Raw genomic sequence first — 27365 nt, 5'->3', positions numbered from 1 at the left:
CAGCAGGGAGTCTGCTTCTCCCTCTGACCCTCTTCTCTCTCGTGCTTTCTATCTCTTATTCTCTCTCTCTCTGAAATAAATAAATAAAATCTTAAAAAAAAAAGAAAAAATACATTGATTTCTTCAAGGTAGTCATAAACATATGCCAAGAGAAATAGTCTGAAGGGAGAAATTGGCCATGTTACTAATCTGACTTCAAAAAATAGGCAAGCACACAACGTAGATGGCCATAATATGCTTTTTAAAAGCCATTCAAAAGTTTATTCATTTTTGGATATCATAACATTTTATGAGGAAGCTAAAGCATTCCTCTTTTATTACTGAAAATACTGTTACTAGGGAGGTAAGAAAGAACTGTCCTATCAACCATCATTATCATCTCACCAGTAAATGAAAAAAATAAGGCTAAGAAAGACAAAGGAGCTTGATACAAGGCAAATCACAGGCTTGAAATGCTAAGGCATATTACTCATCTTAATATCTTGTAACATTAGAATTCTTTCCACTTTTAAGTTCAAAATCACTTCAATAAAAACACTTGCTATATAAGATATTTATAACCCAATACTATCATTTTGTATGGTTAATTTCTATCACCTTTGGGGAGGGAAGTCTACACAACATAATGACTTTCAAATTTATTTGATAGATCTAGCTATGGGCCACTTTTATATTAATCTGATTTAATGGGATCTATTTTAGGTTAATTAATCCTCAGAGATATAAATTCCTTAATAAAGCAGTCAGCTGTATTTTTAAATATTAACCAAAATATACATAAATCATGTTAAGCAATCCATTAGCAAGACCAAAATACCTCACTTTCTGCTTCTATTTGCAGCTTTCAAAGCATAACTCTGCTTCCCTATCTTCCCAAACACCCCCTTCTATTCCATGATATCCCTTTCCTTCACATTCCACTCCTCTATTAACTAGGAAATGATCAGACTAATTTATATATATCAAGTGACTGCAGTTAATTTACACTATAACATTAGCTAAGCCCAAAGTACTGGTATATATTAATTAAGTCAGCTAATGGTGAAATGAAAAGTTTAACCCCCTACTTAAGACTTTATGTCATCAAACATAAAGAGATTTTCTTTTTGGGAGGTGGAAAGGGGACGTCTGAAATCATGCATCATCTAATAGTAGTAGTCTTTTTAGTCCTTTTTAGGATGATGTAGTCCTTTTAGGATGATGAATATCCCTGTCCCTCTGCCCTCCCGAACATAGTCTGCTAAAAACACAACGCTCCGCTGCCTCCCTTTCCTTTTTTCTCTTGCCTGTTTAGAACACAGCAACTGAACTCACCTGTACTATTAAAAAAATAGGCATTAAAGGCCAATGACAGCATCTAAACACAGTACAACACTTCTTCCTTTTTAATCCTACCCTGAACTGGCAGCTCCCAGGTTCTTTAATATTTATTTCAACTACCTCTGGCAACTAAGATTTTGACTTTTTTTTTAAGATTTATTTATTTTAGAGACAGAGAGAGCATGAGTAGGAGGGGCAGAAGGAGAGGGAGAAAGAATCTCAAGCAGACTCCACACTGAGCCTGGAGCCCAACGCAGGGCTCCATCCCATGACCCTGAGATCACAATCTGAACCGAAATCAAGAGTCAGATACTTAACCAACTGTGCCACCCAGGAGCCCCAGATTTTGATTTCTTCCAAAATATAATTTTGGAATGTAGTCCCTTCATCAATAGGGGTAATATATTATTGAAATCAAGTTTTATTTGCAGAACCCCAAGAATATTTTGAAAACCATACATCCCCTCACACATTCTTAAATTGACATCTAAAATTTTTCACCATAAGTTTAAGTAGTTGCAAAGGACTAACTTCTAACATATTGTAAATATCGGTATTTTAAAATAAAGCTGTTACATCACCTTAAATGTATCATTCTATCATCCTATCATGAGGGCCCTGCCTTGTGACCTCATCTAACTCTAATTATCTCCTAAAGGCCACATCTCTAAATACCACACATTGGGGGGATTAGGGCTTCAACATGTGAATTTGGGGGAGGGCACAGTTCAGTCCACAGCAGTAAGTTTTCATTTCTCTGGGATAAAGGCCCAAGGGTTTAATTGCCAGGTTATATAGTAGTTGCATGGTTAGTTTTTTTAAGAAACTGCCAAACTGTTTTCCAGAGTGCTTGTATCATTTTATATTTCTACAATCAATGTATAAATGATTCAGCTTCTCTGCATCCTTGCAAACATTTGGTGTTGTCAGTATTTTTTATTTTAGCTATTCCAGTGATATCTCATTGTAATTTTAATTTGCATTTCCTCAATGGCTAATGAGGTTGAATATCTTTTCATGTGCTTATTTGCCACCTGTATATCCTCTTCAGTGAAATGTCTCTGCACGTCTTTTTCCCATTTTCTAATTGGATGGATTGTCTTTTATAGTTTTGAGAGTTCTTTATATATTCTAGATACTAGTTCTTTGTCAGATATGTGGCTGGCAAACATTTTTTTCTCCATCCGTAGCTTGTCTTTGTATCCTCTTAACAAGGTCATTTGCAGAGTAGATGATCTTAATTTTGATGAGATAAAATTTATCAATTTTTCCTTTTATGGATCATGTTTTTGGTGTCAAGTCTAAGAACTTTTTGCCTAGTTGTAGGCCCCGAATATTTTCTTCACTTTTTTTCCAGACGTTTTATAGTTTTATGTTTTCCATTTATGTCTATGATATATTTTGAGTTCATTTTTATACAAGATTTAGGTAAAGGTTCTTTTTTTTTGCCAATGGATGTCTAATTGCTTCAGCACCACTCATTAAAAAGCTATTCCTCCTCCTTTTGAATTGCTTTTGGGTTCTTTGTCAAAAATTAATTAGGCATATTTATGTGGCTCTATTCCTGGGAACCCTATGCTACTCCAGTGATCTGTGTCTGTCCCTCCACCAGTACCGCACTGTCTTCATTAATGAAGCTATACAGTAAGCTTTGACAGAGGCTTGAGGAAAGGTGATTCCTCCAACACAAATTATTTCTAATGTAATGTATTTTCTGTTTGAAAGTCTTTGGACAGTGTTACATTTTTCCTGAAAAAAATCTGTCTATAAACTAAAACTAAATTTCTCTTTATTTTCTGTTTATTTTATAAATTTCTCTTTATTTTCTTCTGGTTTGCATTTTCTTTACAATTATTACTAACCAATCAATTAAAATATGAATATATTGCAAATTTTGATTTTAAAGACTCTTAAACATAATAAAACCGTATTAAAGAGATGGGTGAGGGGAAGTCAGGTGGCTCCTACCACCAAGCCACCAACGCCCGGTTTGCTGCCAGAAGGAAAATGGCAGATCTGGAGGAGCAGTTGTCTAATGAGGAGAGGACGCATAGAGAGCAGCAAAAATCATTATTCATGCCCCTCCTGGAGAATTTAATGAGGTGTTTAATGATGTTTGGTTACCGCTTAATAATGATAATCTTCTTAGGGAAGGAGCAACTGATGCATTTGTACAGTATAACTTGGACCAGTTTACTCCAGTAAAATTGAAGGTTATGAAGATCAGATATTGATAACAGAACATGGTGACTTGGGAAATGGAGAATTTTTGGATCCCCAAAACAGACTCTGTTTCAAATTTGATCACTTAAGAAAGGAAGCAACTGATCCAAGACCATATGAAGCAGAAAATGCAGTTGAAACATGGAGAACTTCAGTAGACACTGCTCTGTGAGCATATATAAAAGACATTGGGGAGGGTATGTGCTATGGTGAGCGCTGTGAATTGTGTAAGACTGTTGAATCACAGACCTGTACCTCTGAAACAAATAATACATTATATGTTAAAAAAAAAAAAAAGAAGAAGAAGAAGATAGCAGGAAGGGAAGAATGAAGAGGGGGAAATCGGAGAGGGAAACGAACGATAAGAGACTATGGACTCTGAGAAACAAACTGAGGGTGCTAGAGGGGAGGGGCTGGGGGGATGGGTTAGCCTGGTGATGGGTATTAAAGAGGGCATGTGGGCACCTGGGTGGCTCAGATGGTTAAGCGGCTGCCTTCGGCTCAGGTCATGGTCCCAGGGTCCTGGGATTGAGTCCCACATCGGGCTCCCTGCTCAGTGAGGAGCCTGCTTCTCCCTCTGCCTCTCTCTCTGTCTCTGATGAATAAATAAAATCTTTAAAAAAGTAAAATAATATGAAGAGGGCACGTACTGTATGGAGCACTGGGTGTTATACGCAAACAATGAATCATGGAACACTACATCAAAAACTAGTGATGTAATGTATGGTGATTAACATAACATAATAATAAAAAATTTTTTTTAATTTTTTTAAAATTAAAAAAAAGAACATTATCCAAATGGGGTCTGCATTGTTATATGGTTTAAAAAAAAAAAAGATGGACAGAAAACCATTATTGTATGCATAGAAAGCCATCAGTTCCAAGCAAAAAATTTTGGAACGGTCATTGGAGGTCAGAGTGGAAGTTTCCAATCACTTTTTCAACCACTGAAGTGGTTGGCATCGTGAAAATTCAGGTTCATTATTAGGAAGATAGTAATGTTCAGTTAGTGAGTCATAAAGATATACGAGATTCCCTAACAGCATCCAATGAAGTACAAACTGCAAAAAAATTGATAAAGATTGTAGAAGCTGCAGAAAATGAACACCAGACCGCTACCAGTGAGAATTATCAGATGGCGTCAAACACTACTTTCAAAGTTTTACCTTGACAGTTGCCAATTACACGACTAAGATTGGTTGGAACAAGATCCTTAGCTACAGGATTGGCAAACAGATGCAGAATGCATAAGATGAACATTGTATGACCAGATCATTTAGTGTCTTCATTTTAAGAAAAATCATTGCAAAAGTATTCAAAACTGTCAAACTACCCAGTCAGGTGGGCTGTTGCCATTTAAAATCACCGTTATTAATTAGTTTGGTTAGAGCACAAAGCTTAGCTAATTAAACGTTATTTTTCATTTCTTTTGTTCAAAGAGGATTAAAAATCAGTTTACCTTAAATGTCTTTTATTTTCTCTTATACCTCTCTTTTTTACAAGTAAGAGATGATTCCTCTAGTTTAATGATAAAGTTTTTGAAGTGTTTCAAAAATATTTTACTTATTGTAACCCTAAAATTGTTGTCTTCTGGTTTATGAAGTGGGTAACTTTTGATATTTGCCCAATACTTTTTAATGAGATCAATAATGGACATTCCAGTTTAAGGTGGTTGATAGATTTAGCCATGTACGCTGCTGAAGAAATTGTCCACCCTTTCCCCCGTCACCTCTTCCATTTATGTTAAATTGAGATTAGAGGGAAAGCACTTTCTATATCAATTGTGTTTCAACCTTTCAAAAAGAGTTTTTAGCTAGCTTAGTGTTTAAATAAACTTTTTAAAAACAAAACAAAAAAAATAAAACAAGGCCAACATCTAATGCTGTTTTGAGATTCTGCAATGAAATGAAAATACTTATTTCAGAAATACATTCAAAGCTTTTTTTCTTGTGACAGTTACATATGTCCCTGAGTTATTTTTATCATAGAGTCACAAAGGTATTATAACATGGCATACTGTAATATATATAATCCTGAACTCATTAAAAAATAAAGTTAAAAAATTAGAAAAGAGATGGGTGAGGTTTTTCTTCTTCAATTAGTTCACATTTCCATGCAGTGACTATTATTTATCGTCAGGATGAAATAGTGCTTGGCACTAATTCTATCCCTACTTTTAGTTTTCATAAAGGTAAATGGTGAGAAATGCATTTCACCTAAATGAGAAGAGGAGAACGGAAATCTTGTTAGAGCAATTATCTCTCAATTCTTCAAAAATTTTTGAATGATGTTTAAAAAAAGATAACAGTAATATACCATCAAAAATATACTTAATAGTATATTAGTTAATCAGCAAACAAATCAATTAGGTTCTTCGCTCAGTTTTGTGAGAGCAAAAAAAATGGAAACTACTTGAATTGCAAAAGGAACTTTTATCCATCATTACGTGAAATAGTGTCACTTAGTCATCCACTATCTTCACACAGACACCAATCTTTTCAATTTTGCCCTTTGGTGCCCTGGTATTTTTACATCCAGGGACCTTTGTGAGATCTGAGATAGAGCAGTATGCCTTTCTTTCTTAATAGTGTGACAAGGGCAACAGTGAACAAGAAGGGGGAGAGCAGACCCTGCACCTCCATCATAAACACATTCTCAGGCAGAACAATGTTAGGAAAAGTACATGGGGAATTTAAAGATCTACAAATTGGCTCCCTCAAACCATCTATGCCCCATACTCCTGGAAAAGTATACCCAATTTAAAGATAAAAGTTAATGTGCATCTGTAGCCCACCATATCAACACCAGCACAGGGATTCCATGGAAGTGAGCAGTAAATGCTTTTTGATGAGAGAAACTGCGAGAGCAAAATGACAAGCACAAAAATAGCAACACGATATGTCAAAGGACGAACTCCACTTACAAGCTAAGAATTAGCCTGAAGCAAATTAAGTTGTTGCTTAAAGCATAATAATTAAGGCCTTATATTTACCAAACCACTCTGCTATCAGAGTATAAAAAGGCTTGTTTATTCCTCCTCCGTCCTAGGGGAATAAATTATCTCATGAGTCTTTTATTTCATCCAAGTGCTATTTAAAAGCTATGAAATGTTTAAGCAATTCATTACATTAATATAAAAATCTTTATAGGACAGAAGTACGATCAAAACCAAAGGGTAGGAAGCACTGAGTAAAGTGGAAAGGATATGCTGTCTGATGGTAATGCCAAGATCCCAGTTTTTGCCAGGCTATCCCCTGCGCTTTAGTCAGATCTCAGATAACCATCCCTTCCACAGCAAGGTTCTCCAACCAGCTGGCCAAAGAGATGTCCTGACACTCATTAGCAGGTCACCTATTTTCTTATTTGCATTGTGCACATAGCTGCCCAATGTTTTTGTTGCTTATTTTTAAAATTCACTTATTACGTAGCCATCAGTGCCAAAACAACTCCTGAAACTCCCCAAAGCAACACGTGAATTCTGAGAGCAGAGATCTATCAAGTCACTGCTACAAGTTCAGCACTTACCTGATAGAGAGCAGGTAATAGCCTTGTTGACAACAGCCTATAGAAATCAGGCTAGGGCGCCTGGGTGGCTCAGTTGGTTAAGCGACTGCCTTCGGCTCAGGTCATGATCCTGGAGTCCTGGGATGGAGTCCCACATCGGGCTCCCTGCTCGGCAAGGAGTCTGCTTCTCCCTCTGACCCTCTTCCCTCTCGTGCTATCTCTCATTCTCTCTCTCTCAAATAAATAAAATCTTAAAAAAAAAAAAAGAAATCAGGCTATTTTTCAAAACTGATGCTAATTTTAAGACTCATCTTTTTTTTTTTTTTAGATTTTATTTATTTACTTGACAGAGACAGAGACAGTGAGAGAGGGAACACAAGCAGGGGGAGTGGGAGAGGGAGAAGCAGGCTTCCCGCTGAGCAGGGAGCCGGATGTGGGACTCGATCCCAGGACTCTGAGATCATGACCTGAGCCGAAGGCAGCCGCTTAACAACTGAGCCACCCAGGCGCCCTTAAGACTCTAATCTTTAATTGAACAGTTTTCTCTCTTTTTTTTCCAAAATAAACTGTTGCTATTATACAAGACTTTCTGAAAAATTGTGCCATTAGATCTTTATCCCTCTGAAGTTATTTACTCTCATTCTCTTGCCTTACTTTACTGAAATAATTTATAAATTATGCAATGCTCAAATAGACACTGCAGCCATGAAGATAAACAGGTTAGGTAAATATTCATAAGAGAGATAGTTTAAAATTCATATCAGGACTTTTAGTTCAAGATGGTAGGTTGAGGATGTGTGCTTACTACCCAAAGCTTATAAAATCACACTCAAATAAGGGAGACAAAAGAGGCAATAAACCTATGATAGCAAAAGGAAAGAGAAGTTAAGGGGTTCACCAGTGGATGAAGGATACAACAAATTTCTAGAATTCAAAAAGCAGATGGAATTGTGGTGATGGATGAGACAGGCAGAGAAAGACACAGTCACAAGGCGACCTAAGAGTACTTGGAAGCCAAAATGCTTGTTGGAATGCTAGAAGGAATCTAGATAGCCAATCTGCCCAGGGACACCTGATGGCTCTGGGCTCCAGGCCAGCAGGTACAAGGGAGGAGAGAAGGGAAAAGTGGGGCTGAAGACAGTGGGAATAATTGAAGGTCTGTACTTGGAACTGCACTGGTTGGCATCCCCATCTGCTTCCCCCACCCCCACACAGATCACAAGCAGCCTGGCATTAACTGTCGGTCCAAAAGCCCAATAGCTTGAAAGAACAAATGACCTGGGGAAAGCCAAGGCATCTAGTGGGAGTACAGTCTACCCGCAGTAGAGCACTCCTCTAGCACAAAGGCAGAGTCCGAGCACAGGCCTAGAGCAAGCAGGCCAGCCAAGGCCTCTCGCTCTACACAGAGGGCTCAGTCAGCCATCCACACAGGTGATGGGTCTAGCGGGGGGGAAAGAGACCAACTTTTTAAAATGGCATAGAAAATCCACACCAGTTCCTCAGTCCTTCTTTCTAAAATATGAATAGACAGGGGCGCCTGGGTGGCTCAGTTGGTTAAGCGTTTGCCTTCGGCTCAGGTCGTGATCCCAGGGTCCTGGGATCGAGCCCCGCACTGGGCTCCCTGCTCAGCAGAGAGCCTGCTTCTCCCTCTGCCTCTGCCTCTGCCTGCCTGCCTGCTTGTGCTCTGACAAATAAATAAATAAAATCTTAACAAAAATTAATTAATTAAGTGAAATACAAATAGACAACCAGGGACTACCAGGCACATGGGGAAAACAATCAGCAAGAGAAACAACTAAGAAAAACACATAGAAAAAATAATAGCAAAAAGAACCCTGGGGAGAACAAATATAATTAAGGGACATAAGACAACATTTAAGGAAAACTACTATAATCAAAAGATTCAAGAGAGTATTGCACCCATATAAAATAGGAATAAGAAACCACAAAAAAGGAACAAAGAACTTGGAAGAACTCTTTAAATTAAAAATTCTTAGAATTTAAAGGCTGATTAGAAAAGGAAAGTAAATCAACAGATGGTCTGGAAAGCAAAATTGAGAAGTACAGAATGAGAGCATATGGATAAAAATACGGAAATAATAGAGAGACCATAAGAGACATAAAGAGCCAATCCAAAAACAGAAAAAAAGAGGGGAAAACTATTTAAGAAATAGTAGAATTACCCAGAGCTGAAGAAAGACCCAAGTCTTAAGACTGAAAGGGCTCAGTGAGTGCTCAATACAACTAACTGATAAGATCCACATCTATACATTTCCTCATAGAATTCCAAAACAAGTATAAAAAGGAGACCCTGAACAGGAAACACAGGTCACCCAGAAAGGACTGACAAATGGCTTCTTGTCAGCAACAGAGGATGTGAGAAGACAAGGGAACCACGTCTTCACATTTTCTGAAGGAAATTATTTTCAGCTCCGAATGCAAGGTACAATGTAGACAGTTTTAGACAGGACTCAAAGTTTATTTCCCACATATCCTTTTAAAGAACTCATTTCAGGATATATTCCAGTAAAATGATGGAATAAATCAGGATGGTGGAAGTGGATCCTGTGGGAGACACGGGATCCTGAGAACAGTGATTCCGACCCAGGAGAAGAGTGGACAGAAATCCATGGAAGACAGCTGTGCGGTCGCCTAGAAAAGCATTTGGGTACAAAGGGGGATTCCACAGAATAAATACAACTGAGAGTAGAGAAGAACTGAGGCCGTGAGAAAGATATATTTTGCCCGAAGAAGTAGAAGAAGGGGAGGAGGAGGAAGAAGAAGAAGAAAGAAAGGCACTGAGAAATGCCCTGGGGGACAAAAGCACAAAAAAGCTACATTTCAAATATGAAGCAACATGTACCCCGATTATGAGGAATTAATGGAGTATGAGAAAAGAGGACCTAGTTGTTACTAATCACAGAATCTTGAGAGTCCAGGCTTCATTACCCCAGTCCTAGAGAGAAGAAAATGTAACCCTAGCACACAAATTGGCTCTGCACTAAATATTTATAGAATCATATTTTAGGGGATACTATAAATAGAGATGCCCTTCATCTTAGGCCAGAACTAACTTTGATACTTTGGCTTCAAGACATAAATTTCAGGATCCTAAAAGAAAGACTGGCCAAAAGTGTTTCACTCTTATTTTCTATAAATGTGGCACCAAATGATGGCCCGTTCCTACCTGTTCTACTCTCCCTAAAGATGATCGTTTTCTCATTATTCAAATGGTCCAGCACTCCAGAACTAGCTCAGTTCACTTGGATTTGGGGGCAGATGTCAGAACAAATGTCCGCTCCCTAGAGCTGAGCAGGTAACCATCCAGAAAAACAAGGTATATTGACTGCTCAGGGAAGAAATTGTGGCCGATGGTAATCACAAATTATAAGTCTTGTTACTTCATTACAGATCCCAAAGGCTAGGCTTTGAATTTTTACTCTTTAATTGGAATATTAAAAAGTAAGCAAGCATAATTTCTAAGCAAAAAGGAACTTTTTATAGAGAATGTGCAAACATCACGTTCTCTTCCCTCCTGGCAGAAATATGATTTAGCTTCTGGAAAAGGACAAATCCTTGCAGTAATCTGCTTAATAACAAGAGGCATTTGTCCTTGTCTGTTAATTCTACCTGCTTTCCTGACAAGGAGAAAGTAACTTCAGGCTGCAGTCAATGGGTCTCAGGTTCATAAGGGAAACCTTCCTTTCTGGAAAAATTGACAGGTCATGACAGTACGATACTATTTATAGTTTCCATCTTTTAGGTTCAACTTATATGGAGACTTGGTTGTCCTTGGTAACAGGACAAAATATAAAAGTTATCAAACTTGACAATGTAAAATAAGTGTCGCTGACAGAAAGTGAGAAAAACAGATGGAAAAAGCAGCACATGTTCTAATGCCCCTTTTTAAAAATGGAGGAGTTGACAAAGACTGTCATAAGTGGATGAGATGAGAAATAGAGTTGTCCTTATCTAAAGTTACTAAGTTAGGCAGCAGAGGAAGGAAAATTAACTACTATATCAAACACTGGAAGAGAGAATGAGATGACTGTAGTGTTAGAAAGCTAAACATTAATTTTTTAAGTGGAAAGTCAATAGATAATATCTAAAGTTGATCAATCAAAAAAGCAGATAAGGGGCGCCTGGGTGGCTCAGTAGGTTAAGCATCTGCCTTCGGCTCAAGTCATGATCCCAGGATCCTGGGATCGAGCCCCGCATCAGGCTCCCTGCTCTGCGGGAAGCCTGCTTCTCCCTCTCCCTTTGCCCCTTCTCCCTAATTGTGTTCTCTCTCTATCAAATAAATAAATAAAATCTTTAAAAAAACAAAACAAAACAGATAAAAGTCTATTATTTGGAGGAGCGGCCCCAAATCTTTTTGATTGTACAACCCTCTCAGGAAAATATCTTAGAGCCCAAATCCCTGACATTTGTATATTTACTGATTTATGTTCCATGTAAACTTACGACTATACTAATCCATTACATATACATTGTGACTTACATAAAATAGACATTAAAGGTGTATCGGAATAATTTTGAATGAATTTTTATGTAGAGGGAACAGTTATAGTAATAAACCAGAAACAGAAAATCACCAGTTATTCTGACAAAAATAAACATTTTAAGATATAAAAAAGTATATGAGAACAAAGCACCTCCTAGGATGTGTACAGTTTCTAGACACAGAGATATAGCCACCAGGAAACCCCAAAAGACAGAAGGTTCAAAGAGGCTACCTTTCAGGAGTAAAGCTGGGGAGACAGAGAAGTAGAAGGGGAGACATCATTTGCATCATAAGCTCAGCTATATTAGTTTACTCGTTGTATATGTTTTCTTTTGTATAAAGAATTAATCTAGGGGTACGTGGGTGGCTCAGTTAGTTAAGCACTGGACTCTTGATTTCAGCTCAGGTCTTGATCTTTGGGTCGTGAGATCAACCCTGTGTGGCTTGTGGTCTCTGGCTCCTTGTTCCGTGGGGAGTCTGCTTTTCTCCCTCTCCCTCTGACCTCCCCTCTCATGAGTGCTTGCTCTTTCTAAAATAAATAAATAAGAGGCACCTGGGTGGCTCAGTCATTAAGCGTGTGCTTTGGGCTCAGGTAATGATCACGGGGTCCTGGGATCAAGCCCCACATCGGGCTCCCTCCTCAGTGGGGAGTCTGCTTCTTCCTCTTCCTCTACCCCCCCTCCTCCCCACCTCCACTCATGCTTTCTTTCTCTTGCTCTCTCCCTCAAATAAAATCTAAAATAAATAATAACTTCATTAAAATATAATAAAATATTTTTTAAATTAATCTAATCAGCCCCATAAAACTGTCTCTACCAGTGTTTATGCTGATTCATTCATTCAACAAACATTTACTGAACACCTGCTCTGGGCTAGGCACAGGGGATAGAAAAGGGCAACTGACATCTTGGCTCTCAAGGAAATCACAATCTGGGGCGGAAGAAAGCTATGAAAATCAGTGATGACAAACCAGTATCATAAGCGCAGCAAGAGGAGTATGTGCCGGCTATCATGCACACAGTCTGGGGCACAGAAGTGGCACATAATAGTGTGTGGGGTGTTAGGGAGGGATTGCTAAAAGGTCACTTCCTCTTAGAGTTGGCACCTGAAGGACAAGTAGAAAACTGAGAATAAACCAGGTAGAGAGGAATGCAGGGAAATGGGGGAAGGGCATTCTAGGGCAAAGGAGAAAAGGTGGGGGAGGGTAGACAGGCTGACACATGAGCATGGTGTGTTGGTAAGCTGGAAGTTTTTCAGGATTGCTAAGGCAAACGGTGCATGAGGCGGTGGTGGCAGGAATGAAACAGCGGGACAGGAAGGGACCAGAAATGAAGGGCCATGCTCAGAACTCTGCATCGTCTCCTGAAGACGGTAGGAAAGCCACTAAAGGATTTCACTAGCAGGGAGGGAGACTAGGTCAGATGTGCATTTGGGGGAAGATTACTCTAGAAGCAATGTGGAAGATGGAGCTAAAAGGGGTAAATGAGGCAGGAAGGCCATTCTGGGGGCCATTATAGTGGGTCCAATGAGACAGGAGAGAATCATGGTACCAGCAGGAGACAGATGGCCAGTGGGTACAGGAAAAGGTACTCATCATTATTAATCATCTGGGAAATGCTCTTGAGTAACTGGAGAGTATCACTAACTGAAACAGGGAAAGAAGCAAGTTTCGAGGGGGGTGGAATTTAGGTTAGGACATGTTAAATATGCAGTGCCCCATAAGAGACTCTTAATCATAGGAAACAAATAGGGTTGCTGGAGGGGAGAGGGGCAGAGGGATGGAGTAACTGGGTGATGGACATTAAGGAAGGCATGTGATGTAACGAGCACTGGGTATTATATATAAGACTGATGAATCACAGGCCTGTACCTCTGAAACCAATAATACATTGTAGGTTAATTAATTGAATTTAAATAAAAAATGTTTAAAAATATGAAGTGCCATCTAAAGGTAGATATCAAATAAGCAGCCGGAAGTGCAAATCTAAAGTCCTGGGGGAGATGTTTGGCCTGGTGATACAACACTGAGACTCATTAATATTTGGGTTGTAGTGAAACCCATGTGAAGAGCTGCAATTACCCATAGAGACTGTACAAAATGAGAAGCCGGAGAAGGCTGAAGTCCTGGGGAAAGCGGCGAGCAAAGGACTGAAGAGACTAAAGGAAAGGGCAGGAGTACAAGGAAAGAATGAAAGAAGCTCAGGGCAACAAGGAGTTGGTAAACGAGCCAATGAAGAGCAGCTGAAATGACAGGTCATGGCATCCTGACTCAGTAGGGAAAGGAGGGAAGCCAGAGGGGGCTGGCAGACTGGAAGGCACGGGAGTGGCAAAGGCCTCAATTATGAAGACGGTGATAAGGTGGTGGTGGTGGTGGTGGTGAGAGTAAAGAACAGGAATGCAAGAGAGACAGGAGTGTGTGCTACCAGAGCTCAGAATCTCAGAGTGGTTACAGAATATTTTTGAATACATGTAAATACATGTGTACTACACTGCACAACCTGAGTATATGCTCAGGACAAAGGACAAGACAAGGGTAATAAATAGGCTCTGCCTTCGCTGGGGACAAATTTATTTCTACTGGATCAGGTGTGCCTGAAAATGTTGTCAGCTGGCACGTTAGAAACAAAACAAGGGGATAAAGAACAATTCTAATTAATTATGTAATAAAGGGAAGTAAGTTACATTTTAAGAAAGTTTTCTTAGAGTTCATAAAGTGAAATTCTTGTGCTCTTTTGTTTGTGTAAGGGTACAAAAGTTTTAAGAATAGTATGTTGTAAAAGCAAATATTTTTGCATGTGATGTTCAGCAGCGATTTGCATTTTCTTCTTTATTAAATATCCATGATTCTTCCCATAGTAACTGTTGGAGGGATAAATACAAATCTCCTGGGGTGCCTGGCTGGCTCAGTCAGAGCAGTATGCAACTCTTGACCTTGGCGTCATGAGTTCAAGTCCCACGTTGGGTGTAGAGATTACTAAAAAAAATAAACTTAAAAAAAACACAACTCTCTTATAAAATCTATTTTGACAACATCCATCTTTAAACCTAATAGTAATGAGAAAGACACAAATAAAATATTTTAGGAAATAATTTATTTTTTTAATTGTCAGAATTCAGTTGTATTCTTTTTGTGGTAGGCAGAATTCTAAAGATGTCTCCCAAGATTCCCACCCCCTGGTTATTGAATCAAACACTAATCTAGGTACTGCAATAAAGGGACTTTGCAGCTGGAATTAAGGTTACTAATCAAGCGACTTTAAAGTAAATATTCTGGGTTATCTGGGTGTACCCAATGTAATCATACAAGCCCTTAAAAGCAGAAGAGAAAGGCAGAAGAGCCAGAGCATGGGGCAGAGAGGAAATCAGAGAAAGCTGAAGCATGCAGAGGACTCTACCACTCTTGCAGGCTTTGAAGATGGAGAAAGGGAGCCATGAACCAAAGAATGGAAGTGGCCTCTAGAAGCTGAGAACCACCCCAGCCAACAGCCAGCAAGGAAATGGACACCTCAGTCCTACAACAGTGTGGAACTGAATTCATTTTTTTTTAAGATTTTATTTATTTATTTGACAGAGAGAGACACAGTGAGAGAGGGAACACAAGCAGGGGGAGTGGGGGAGGGAGAAGCAGGCTTCCCGCTGAGCAGGGAACTATGTGGGGCTCAATCCCAGGACCCCGGGATCATGACCTGAGCAGAAGGCAGACTCCTAACGACTGAGCCACCCAGGCGCCCTGGCACTGAATTCTGACAATAACCTGAAAGAGTCCAGAAGCCAATTCATCCCCAGAGCTCCAGAAAGTCAACCCTAGTGACACCTTGATTTTCAACCTTTGAAACCTGGAGCAAAGAACGAGCCAGGCCAAACTGTGCCCAGACTTCTAACCTGCAGAACTGTGAGATAAGGCTACAAATGGGTGTTGGTCTAAGCTGCTAAATTTGTGGTAATATGTTCCAGGATCACTGGAAAACTAACACACTTTCTTTAATTACTGACTTGAGATGTGCTCTATCAAGTCTCATTTTCTTGACCCTTAATGTAACTTTGGCCAGAATTCACACCATCTTCCAGTAATACTCAGTTGTTACGAAATCCAGTCTAATTTATTTTCCCCAACCTTTTATTTTGAAAATCTTTAAATCTGTAGAGAATTCAAAAGAATAGTATAAAAAATACCCTATACCTACATTCACCAATTGCTAACACTGTCCTATATTTGCTTGCTTTCTCGTTCTCTCTCTAAACATACATAAATATCTCTACCTCTCCTGCTTTCTTCTTCTCTGTATCAGTGGTCCTCAAACAGGAACAATTTTGCCTCCCAGAGAACATATGGCAATGTCTCGAGATATTTTGATTGTCACTATTGGGGGGTGTTACTGGTATCTAGTGGGTAGAGGCCAGGGATGCTGCTAACCATCCTACAAAACAGAGCCCCACACAACAAGGAATTATCCAGCCCAAAATGTCAATAGTGCTGAGGTTAAGACACCCTGCTCTTTATATATGCATATACAAATAATTTTCCTGAACTATTTATTTATTTATTTTAAATATTTTATTTATTTATTTGAGAGAGAGAGAGAATGAGAGATAGAGAGCACGAGAGGGAAGAGGGTCAGAGGGAGAAGCAGACTCCCTGCTGAGCAGGGAGCCCGATGTGGGACTCGATCCCGGGACTCCAGGATCATGACCTGAGCCGAAGGCAGTCGCTTAACCAACTGAGCCACCCAGGCGCCCTCCTGAACTATTTATAAGTAAATTATCAACACTATGGTATTTTTTACCCTAAACATTTCAGTTTACACCATCTAAAAATAAGGACACTCCCCTAACACAATTTAACAATGATACAATAATACTATCCAATAGTCCATTTTCAAATTTCCCCATTATCTCAAAAAAGTCCTTTAGCACTTTTCATTCAAAAGCTGGATCTAATCAGTGGTACAGACGTTGGTATGTTGATCAAGATTTTAAATTTAGGGGCACCTGGGTGGCTCAGTCGTTGGCCGTCTGCCTTCAGCTCAGGTCATGATCCCAGGGTCCTGGGATCGAGCCCCGCATCGGGCTCTCTGCTCAGCTGGAAGCCTGCTTCTCCCTCTCCCACTCCACCTGCTTGTGTTCCTGCTCTCGCTATGTCTCTCTCTGTCAAATAAATAAATAAATTTTTAAAAAGATTTTAAATTTAATATAAACAAGAAGCTCTAATTTTCAAGCAATTGGGGGCAGGCAGTAAAACTTGTGGTGCCTCTAGGATCTTTAAGTCTGTGACTCTGACACCATGCAGGTCTGAAATGGATGCAGTAATTAATTCAGAAGGTTGTTAGCATATTATAAATCTCTCTTGCAAGAATATCCTCAAACATGATTACTCAGTTCTTAGGACAGAAAGGGGAACTTTGTTTATAATAACCCATAACCCCATTGAAAAGACATCAATCTGAAACAAATCAAGAAGGAACTTTTTCCAAAGAAGACATGAAAATGGCCAACAAGCTCATAAAAAGATGCTCAGCATCACTCATCATCAGGGAAATGCAAATCAAAACCACAGTGAGAAGGGCGCCTGCGTGGCTCAGTTGGTTAAGCATCTGCCTTCAGCTCGGGTCATAACTTCAAGGTCCTGGGATCAAGCCCTGCATGCAGAGAATCTGCTTCTCCCTCTCTCTCAAATAAATAAAATCTTAAAAAAAAAAAAGACCAACAACAAGAACACAGTGAGATACCACCTCACACCGGTTAGTATGGCCACTATCAAAATAAATAAATAAATAAACAAAACAGAAAAGAACAAGTGCTGGCAAGGAGACAGAGCCCTTGTGCACTGCTGGTGGGAATGTAAATGATACAGCCACAATAAAAAACAGTATGGAGTTTCCTCAAAAAATTAAAAATAGAATTACCCAATGATTTAGCAATCTCACTTTTGGGTATATATCCAAAATAATTGCAAGCAGGATCTCAAAGAGATATTAGCAGTCCCATGTTCACTGCAGCAGTAGTCACAATAGCCAAGTGGTGGAAGCAACCTAAATGTGCAGGGACTAATGAATGGATAAGGAGAGGCATGGTATACACATACAGTAGAATATTATTCAGCTTTTAGAAAGAAGGAAATCTGGTCATATGGTACAAGATGGATGATTCTAGAGGACACTATGCTAAGTGAAATAAGTCAGTCACAAAAAAAAACATACTGTATGATTCTACTTATATGAGATATCTAAAGAAGGCAAACTCATAGAAACAGAAAGTGGAATGTGGTTACCAAGCTGGCAGGGAGGGGGAAATGGGGAGCTGCTGTTTGATAAACACAGAGTTTCAGTTTTGCAAGATGAAAAAGTTCCAGACAGCTGTTGCCGACAATGTATGTGTGTGTATATGTACATATACAGATATGTATAAGTTTTTTTATTTCTTTGAGAGAGACAGAGATAGCAACAGAGAGCACGAGCGGGGGAGGAGAAGGAGAAGCAGGCTCCCCGCCCAGCAGGGAGCCCAATGCGGGGCTTGAACCCAGGACCCTGGGATCATAACCTGAGCCGAAGGCAGATGCTTAACGACTGAGCCACCCAGGCGCCCCAAAATGTGCATATATTAACACTAACGTACCATACACTTAAAAATGGTAAGATCATGAATTTTATATGTTTGGAGTCACAATAAAAAACAAAAGGAAAAAATAATCACAATATCAGAATCACATCTAAAACAGATAATTATTGGGGCGACTGTGTGGCTCAGTAGGTTGAGCCTCTGCCTTTGGCTCAGGTCATGATCCCAGAGTCCTGGGATTGGGCCTCACATTGGGCTCCCTGCTCGGCGGGGAGCCTGCTTCTCCCTCTCCTCCCTGCTCATGCTCTCTCTCTCTCTGTCTCTCTCTCTCTCTCTTTTTTTTTTAAAGATTTTATTTGACAGAGAGAGACAACAGCGAGAGAGGTGACACAAGCAGGGGGAGTGGGAGAGGGAAAAGCAGGCCTCCAGCCAAGCAGGGAGCCCGATGCGGGGCTCGATCCCAGGACCCCGGGATCACGACCCGAGCCGAAGGCAGACGCCCAACTGACTAAGCCACCCAGGCGTCCCTCTCTCTCTCTGTTAAATAAATAAAATCTTTAAAAAAATAAAAATTAAAATAAAAAAATTAAAAAGATAATTATTTAATTTCATGAAATATTCAGTCAACTCCTCCCCCCCAAAAGAAATACTTATTTCTAAAGAAAAATTCATCTACTAATATTTTGGGTTTTTTTCCAAATATGTTCACATTACAATATCCTAGTTTTTCTAAATTCATATACTTTGTAGATTAAAATTTTAAAAAATTATTCACAAAATATTTGAATGTCTAGAAATATGTTAAAAATGTGAGACATTTAGCTTTTCAACCAAATGATGTAAAAATATGGTCTTTGACAGAATAAGCAACTTTGAGAAATTAAAACATTGGGGTACCTGGGTGGCAGTCGGTTGAGTGCCTGATTCTTGGTTTCGGCTCAGGTCATGATCTCAGGGTTATGAGATCCAGCCCCTTGTCGGGCTCCACACTCAGCACAGAGTCCGCTTGGGACTCTCTCTCCCTTTCCTTCTGCCCACCGCTCCCCCCGCCCCCCCCGCCGCTCCCTGCATGCACACTCACTCTATCTTAAATAAATAAATCTTAAAAAAATGAAAATATTAAAATGTGACTAACTGCAGAAGGAAGGAAGGAAGAAAGGGAGGGAGGGAGGGAAAGAAAGAGAGAGAGAGAGAGAGAGAGAGAGAGAGAAAGAAAGAAAGAAAGAAAGAAAGAAAGAAAGAAAGAAAGAAGAAGAAAGAAAGAAAGAAAGAAAAGAAAAAACGAACGAACTACAGAGAATACAAAACAACTCTATAATCCATGAAAATGAAAACCAGGGCAGCACTGGAAAGATGACAATGAAGAAACCAACACTGTTACTGTATGCTACAACCTGAAAGTATGGTGAGGATGCAGTTTGTCTGAGAATTTATCATTTGTTTGAGTTCCTAACAGAGGTAAAAAGCAAAAAGCAATTAATGGTAATATAAATGGCTACATTATAATTTTATGCTTGAATTTAAGACATTATGGAATGCATATGCTCTCAATATACAATATACTGACCAGTCTCAGGAAGCTAATCATAGTTTTAGAGATTTAGTTTCAGGCAAACACAAAAATTTAGCTCTGAACAGCAGGTCTAACAAACATGATGAGAACCACACCACCTATCGCCTTTCGGGAATAGGGAACCACCACCTGCTCTAATTATCTTTAGATTTAAAATAATCCTGGAGGCTGAAAATGGGCAAGAAGCCATAACACTCTTAGTACCGTATTTGTCAACATCATCACTTACTTCCAGTTAATCTAGATCAGTAACCCCATCTGGCATTAAATCCCACAAAATAGCCCCACTAAGCCATAAAGAAGCAAACCATCTACAGCAGTCATGTTTGAAAAACAGTACTAGTATAAGCCAAAGAGCCTGGTATCAGAAATGTTAAATAAGAGCCCACACCCTAATTAGAACATGCTATCTATCCATTCCTCCATGACAGACCTACTGATCATATAACTGAAACTGTTAGTCATTTTTAAGAGGATGCCTCAAGAAATATAAAACTTTTGCAATCTAAAGGGCTTAAAAACCTTTAGAAGTACCCACATATCTCAAACTTCAAATTCCATTAGAATTGCAGCAGCTTCTTCAATGCAACAGGGCATGCAGACAGAATGACTAGAATGGAAAATGTGTATAATCTAAATATAGAGAATTGCTCTAAATTGTCTTCACTTTCATTCTTCCAGAACCTAATGATAGTGAGAAGGAAGAAGGTATTCTAAACTAAAACCAAGGAATTATAGGGCTGTGTTATCAGTTCCACTCAGACTTGAGTAAACCCTAAACAAAGTAGATCCTAATTTGTAGAAAACACACTGCTAAAAACAGATACATGCAGGTGTCATTCTGCGTCACTACACCCAGCAGGCCACAAGTAGTATCATAATGGTGTGTGGAAGAAAAACTGCCTGAAAATGGTCTGAACTGGTTAATACACCCACAGTTTCCGATCTCTGATGCAGGACTCTACTCAATGTGCCACAACGGTTAGCCAGCCCAGGAAGCACCGTTTCTCCGGTAAGGTTTCAACAAACTGGCTGGGAAGGATGGAACTCTAAGTTAGTATGCTCTGAGAATGATGCCTGGCCATGAGAAGCTGGTTGCGCAGGTAAGTGTTTGCAAGTCGCAAACCCTCCTGGCCGACAGAGAGGCCCCACAGACAAACAGCACACCTGCACCGCTTCTCTAGAAGAAGTACTCCCTGCATCAAAAAGCTGGCATTGGTCGAATCTGCAACAAGGGTCAGAGAAATGGACCGCATCAATGAGATAAACTCAGTTCCTTTTCTTTTTTTTTCACCGCTTTATTGAGATATGATTCACAAACCATACATTTTATTCATTTAAAGTACGCAATTTGATGGTTCTTACTATATTCATAGAGTGCAACCATCACCAGTCGCAGTTTTAGAACATTCCTATTACCCCCAAAATAAACCTCATATCCATTTCCCCCCAACCCTCCCAGCCCTAGGCAACAACTAATCCATTTTCTGTCTTTATAGAATTGCCTTTTCTGGAGATTTCATATAAATGGAACTATACAATATGTGGTATTTTACAGCTGGCTTCTTTTATGTGTTTAATATTTTCAAGTTTCATCCATGTTACTGTATACATCAGTTCTTCATTCCTCTTTTTTGCTGAATAATATTCTACTATGTGGATATACCACACAGTTCTTCTTCACAAGCCATAGAATCTCTTTTGTTATATAAACAAAGCTTTAAACAGTGATTAGGCCCCCACACTAGCCCATAAATGCCTATTTAATCCATATTATAGCTGAAAATATATCATTAATTGCATAATGCTACAGTTCTCTAGAAGCATTATCAATTACCACAGTGTTATCTGGATCAATAAAAACACTGGGATTGAAAGTCCTTTATAATTAAGTCAACTGCCTAACACTTTCTTCCCCTGTAAATTGTAGGAGGAAAAGAACTTGCAAGCCCTGAAGCATCAATACTTCAGGACATAACTGTTTTTTTACTTCACCCAGTTGAAGACAAACAATAAAATTACAACTATATAAAGCTGGTTTCTGCAACCTCCATCTCTTCTTGCTGGGCCCTTCATCCCTTCCCTCCATCTTTGAAATCCAATTCCTTCTGTACTCTTCACTCCATCCCCTATCCCCAAAACAAAGCAAGATCTTTTACACCTGTTAATTAATGCATCCTCATTCTAAATAAAATAATACATTTACATGAAAATGTTACTTAAACCAGACATTTATTTTCTAAGACATTCTCCCAAAACACAAAATGAAAATTAGTTTCCCTAGATGAACACTTTCCAGCATGAACAAGCTGGTGAGGGGGTAGTTTTTTGTTTTGTCTTGTTTTTGCCGAGAGACCCTCTTGAATCACAGTACGCCCACACCATAACATATTTAGTCAGTCCTCTCAGGGTAATGCATATCCAGAAGGAGGGCAGAGAAAAATAAGGAAGTGTTATCAAAGTTGTTAGGTATGATAATTGTATTGTGATTATGTCTGAAAATATCCTTATCTGTTAGAAATGCATAATAAGGTATTTGGATGGAATGATGTGATATCTGAGATTTGTTTCAAAATACTTTAGTTTGTTGGAAGAACAAGTATTATGAAAATGTCCTTACTACCCAAAGCAAATTACAGATTTAACACAATCCCTAACAAAACACCAAAACCATTTTTCACAAAACTAGGACAAATAATCTTAAAATTTGTATGGAGCCACAAAAAACCCTGAATAGCCAAAGCAATCTTGAAAAAGAACAACACTGGAGGTATCACAATCTCAGATTTCAAGATACACTACAAAGCTGTAGTAATCAAAACAGTATGGTACTGGCACAAAAATAGACACATAAATCAATGAAACAGAACAGAGAGCTCAGAGAGCATGATTATATGGTCAATTAATCTTCGACAAAGGAGGCAATGGGAAAAAGACAGTCTCTTCAACAAATGGTTCTGGGAAAAGTGGACACCAACATGAAAAAGAATGAAACTGGACCACTTTCTTACACCATACACAAACATAAATTTAAAATAGATTAAGGACCTAAATGTGAGACCTAAAACCATAAAAATCCTAGAAGAGAGCACAGGCAGTAACTTCTCTGACATCAGCTGTAGCAACATATTTCTAGATATGTCTCCCGAGGCAAGGGAAACAAAAGCAAAAATAAACTATTGGGACTATATCAAAATAAAAACTTCTGCACAGCACAGGAAACAATCCACAAAGCTAAAAGGCAACCTACTGAATGTGAGAGAGTATTTGCAAATGACATATTTGATAAAGGGTTAGTATCCAAAATACATAAAGAACTTATAAAACTCAACACCCAAAAAACAAATAATCCATTTGAAAAATGGACAAAAGACATGAACAGACATTTCTCCAAAGAAGACAAATAGATGGACAACAGACATATTGAAAGATGCTCAACATCACTCATCATCAGGGACATGCAACTTAAAACCACAATGTGATACCACTTCACATCTGTCAGAAGGGCTAAAATCTAAAACTCAAGAAACAACAAGTGTTGAGAAGGACGTAGAGAACAAGGAACCCTCTTGCACTGTTGGTAGGAATGCAAACTGGTGCAGCCACTGTGGAAACCAGTATGGAGATTCTTCAAAAAATTAAAAATAGCTTTTGGTCTTTTAGTGATGCTGCAGGGGTGGCCGCTGTTCTCTGAGCTTTGCAATGTCGCCCAAGGATGATAAGAAGAAGATGCCAGAAAGTCAACCAAGAAAGACAAAGACCCAGTGAACAAACCTGGGGATAAGACCAAAAAGAAATGATCCAAAGGCAAAGTTCAGCACAAGCTCAATAACCTGGTCTTGACAAAGCGACATAGGACAAACTCTGTAAGGAAGTTCTCAGCTATTAGCTTATAACCCCAGCTGTTGTCTCTGAGAGACTGAATATTCGAGGTTCCTAGCCAGGGCGGCCCTTCAGGAGCTCCTTAGTAAAGGACTTATTAAACTGGTTTCAAAGCACAGAGCTCAAGTAATTTACACAAGAAATACCAAGGGTGGAGATGACCCAGCTGCTGGTGAAGATGCATGAAGAGAGCCCACCAACTATACATTTTGAAAAATAAAACTTTATTAAATTAAAAATTAAAAATAGAATTACCCTATCATCTAGTAATTTCACTCCTGGGTAATTTATCCAAAGAATATGAAAACACTAATTGAAAAAGATATGCGCACACTTTTGTTTACTGCAACATTATTTACAATAGCTATACTATGGAAGCAGCCCAAGTGTCCATCGAGAGATGAGTGGATAAAGTGGTGTGTGTGTGTATGAGTATTATTCAGCCATAAAAAGGAATGATATCTTGCCATTTGCAACAACATGGATGGAGCTAGACAGTATAATGCTAAGTGAAATTAAGTTGGTCAGAGAAAAATAAATTCCATATATGGAATTTAAGAAACAAATGAACAAAGGAAAAAAGAGACCATCCAAAAACCAGACTCTTAACTACAGAGAACAAATTGATGGTTACCAGAGGGGAGGCAGGTAGGGGGACAGGTGAAATAGGTGATGGGGATTAAGAGTACATTTATCATGATGCGCACTGGGTAATGTGTGGAATTGTATCACTATATTGTACACCTGAAACCAATATATAACACTGTATGTTAACTATACTAGAATTAAAAATTCTAAAAAAAATCCAAAAAAACCCCACTTTAATTGGAAGGAGGACAATGGGAGGAGAAATGAAATAAAATACTGATAATTGTTGAGGGCAGGTGATAGGTAGGTGAGAGTTCATTATTCTTTCCTGCCTTATGTATGTATAAAAATTTCTATAGTAAAACAGTTTTAAAAAGAGCAAGAAATTGTTCTCTTCCTCACAGGTAGTCTTTTGCTTCTTCCCTTTTCCTTCATCGCACTTACTGTTGTCATTATACATTTTTGAGATTATTTAATGATTGTCTCTAACTAGACTTTAAGCTCCATGAGGATTACAAAGATGTTTGCTTAGCTCTAGTAGAATTGCTACCACCTCACAAAGTTTCTGGCATGTGACAGGCCTCCAACAAATATTAAGAAAATGACTTAGTCAATATGATAAGTCATTGTGCACCTGGGTCAATACCAATAAATGCTCAATAAATAAAATGGGGGGGGACCAGGAACCTTTGGATGAAGGAATTCAACATATTTACCTGTATGTACTTACCATTTAAATTGACATGCTTTTCTATTTAAAGTGTAGTAAAAATGTCACAAAACGGATTTAACTTCATCTAGCTTGTCCTCACTTTACACATGTGATGTATTCAGTTAATAACTATAATCTCCACTTTATGATATGGAAACTATGGAACTAAAAAGTTTGGAAACTTTTTCAAGGTCATGATGAAACAGAAGCACAAGTGAACAAAGCTCAGCTCTGTTCTCAGGCCTCATGCTGTTCCTAAAAGAACATGATTTTAGTCTCAGGAAAAATAAAACAATAAAAGAGGAAAGGGAGTACTGTATATATTAATTCAATCTTCAGTGGCTGAGAAACTTGAGTAGTATGACAGTCTCAGTTGGAAATATTTTGACTTTGCCCAAAACAATTTCAAGGTTGAAGCACCCTGTAGTAGAGGAATTCTAAAAAGCAGAAGGTGAGGCATTTAGACAATAGAGAACAGAAAAAGATGACACTTAAGCAATGTTTTGTTTTGTTTTTTAACTGGTTAAATTGAAATAGTATAGTGAGGGACAACTAATAAGAAAATTCATATAGAGAATAAATACTAGTACCAAGGCATTAAGACACAAGTCCCCTGGGTTCCCAAATTTTAAGTTTATTTATCTCAAATATAATACTAGAATTAATAATGTTTCTGTTTAATCATTATTTTATATAGAAGTAGCCTACTAAAATATCACTATGCTCCCAAATCCTTTTGAAATGGTTAAAATCCAAGTTCACCTTAATTTAGTAATAGATAATGATGTGCACATTCAGAAAGGCAGAACTGCAAAATGTTTGCCATTAATGGAAACATAACTATTTGTAAAACTAATCTTAATTCAGCCAATCTGAAAGCTCTTGAGCTATGGTGCCAAAACATGTCACAGCCACATTTTTGGAGAACATTTAGAGACAAACTAATCAAAGTCTAAAATAAAGTCCGCCACAAAATCTAAAAAATTAAAATACCTAGTTTTAGCAAAAAACATTTTAAATATCCCAGTAAACTTATTGTGGGGAGAAAATCTGGAAAGATTTTTTTTTTTTTTTTTGGTTCACATAGAGGGTTACAAAGAGGTATCTGGCCTGGGTTGAATTCTACACTAGGTTACTCTACTGCTACTCAAGCATAATTACTACTCTTGGAGCTGCTACAAGGACTCAGGGCGTTCAGGTTTACTCCTGTACTCCTGTATCATGGGTTGTCAAATCATGTTTCCAATTTGCAGTACATCATTCACTGCAGGGTAACGATTTACATATGCAATTTCCAAACAAGAATGAAAGATTTACTTGCCCCATGATGGCTTCTTCTCAACTTTTAAAATAATTTATAAAAGCGCCAGCTGAGCATGAATTCGCATCCCCAGTCTATCAATACCCTCAGCCCTTTAATGTAAGCAGTAAAAGGAGTACTGTCCTCTGAAGGCAGACAACGCTGCTGACCCACGCGAAGCATTGATTTGTAGTTGTTTTTCCACTGGGGTGATGGATTTGCGCTCAGCTACTCACGGTGTCTACTAGGTCCCCCTGGTGACCGACAGTACATGAAAGCAGTAGTAGGGTTCGAAGACACAGACTGGCAGCGGCACAGAGGGTGGAACGGGGAAATCATGAAAGATAAACACGCGAACAGTACACATGACATGACTGAGAATTACGTTTGCATTGCTGGGGTATTTGAGATCGGCACCAGACACTGTCCCCTTTCCTTTTAGAAAGCAAACACCCATCCGCCTCTTTCGGGCTTCGGAGTCCTACCTCCTATTTAAATCACGAGTGTGATGGAAAGACCGAACCAAGAGGCTCGCACTAGACACACGTCGCTTCTCGGGTATTTGGGGAAACACTGATGTGACAAATTGCCATAATTTTCTAAAATATGGTGGAATGACACACCACCTCTCCTACCACCGAACGAAGACACAGAGTCGTGAAAAGCCGACCTGCGGGGCCCACAGGGGAGGGGGAGGAGAGCGCCAGACCAGGGAGCAGCCGGCGCACGTCCCGAGCCCAGGCTGCCGAGCCTCAACTACTAGGGGCGTAGGGTCGCACCCGGGTCACGTCTCGGGGCTCTCGGGATGCTAGGGGCGCTAGGGCGAGCCCGGGCGGGGAGACCCGGGCCCCGGAGCCCGGCGGCCAGGGCGCGAGAGGCGCCGGGGCAGCCTTAGGGGGCGCGGGCAGCGCCGCCGTGGGGTCTGCGGCGCCGGGGCTGCCGGGGAGGGCGCGCCGCCAGGTGCCGGACGGCAGGGGGCAGCGGGTTTCGAGCGGGCGCCGACCCAGGGAGGGAGGAGGGAGGCGGGCGAGTCCCGCGCGGCAAGGGAGGGCGCCCGGCGGGCTCGCCGCCGGCCTACCTGGAGGTAATAGGGTTTCCTTAGCCAGGCCCCCGGACAGAGACTCCTCGCCATGGTAATCACACATCGCCCCGCCGCGCCGCAGTCAGAGGCGGACCCGAGCGCTGGCGACCCGGCTCCCCGCCT

General features: G+C 39.6%; 1 protein-coding gene and 2 pseudogenes across 1 annotated transcript in view; 2 read left to right on the top strand and 1 right to left on the bottom strand.

Moving 5' to 3' along the window:
* The window catches only part of DIPK1A (divergent protein kinase domain 1A), a 118419-nt gene extending 91054 nt beyond the window's left edge, over positions 1-27365 (bottom strand). The window contains exon 1 of the mRNA XM_025872203.2: positions 27240-27365. Within this exon, the coding sequence (XP_025727988.1) occupies positions 27240-27293 (54 nt within the window). The 5' untranslated portion in view covers positions 27294-27365. The remainder of the gene's footprint in view (positions 1-27239) is intronic.
* Positions 3328-4914, top strand: LOC112824382 (F-actin-capping protein subunit alpha-2-like; annotated as a pseudogene).
* On the top strand, positions 23382-23974 carry LOC112824383 (small ribosomal subunit protein eS25 pseudogene; annotated as a pseudogene).

Source organism: Callorhinus ursinus, unplaced genomic scaffold (genome assembly GCF_003265705.2).
Source record: "Callorhinus ursinus isolate GAN/ISIS: 27379988/994484 unplaced genomic scaffold, GSC_fseal_2.0 scaffold9, whole genome shotgun sequence".
Classification (NCBI taxonomy): Eukaryota; Metazoa; Chordata; class Mammalia; order Carnivora; family Otariidae; genus Callorhinus; species Callorhinus ursinus.
Note: the sequence above shows the minus strand (reverse complement) of the source record. Positions and strands in the feature narration are given on the sequence as shown.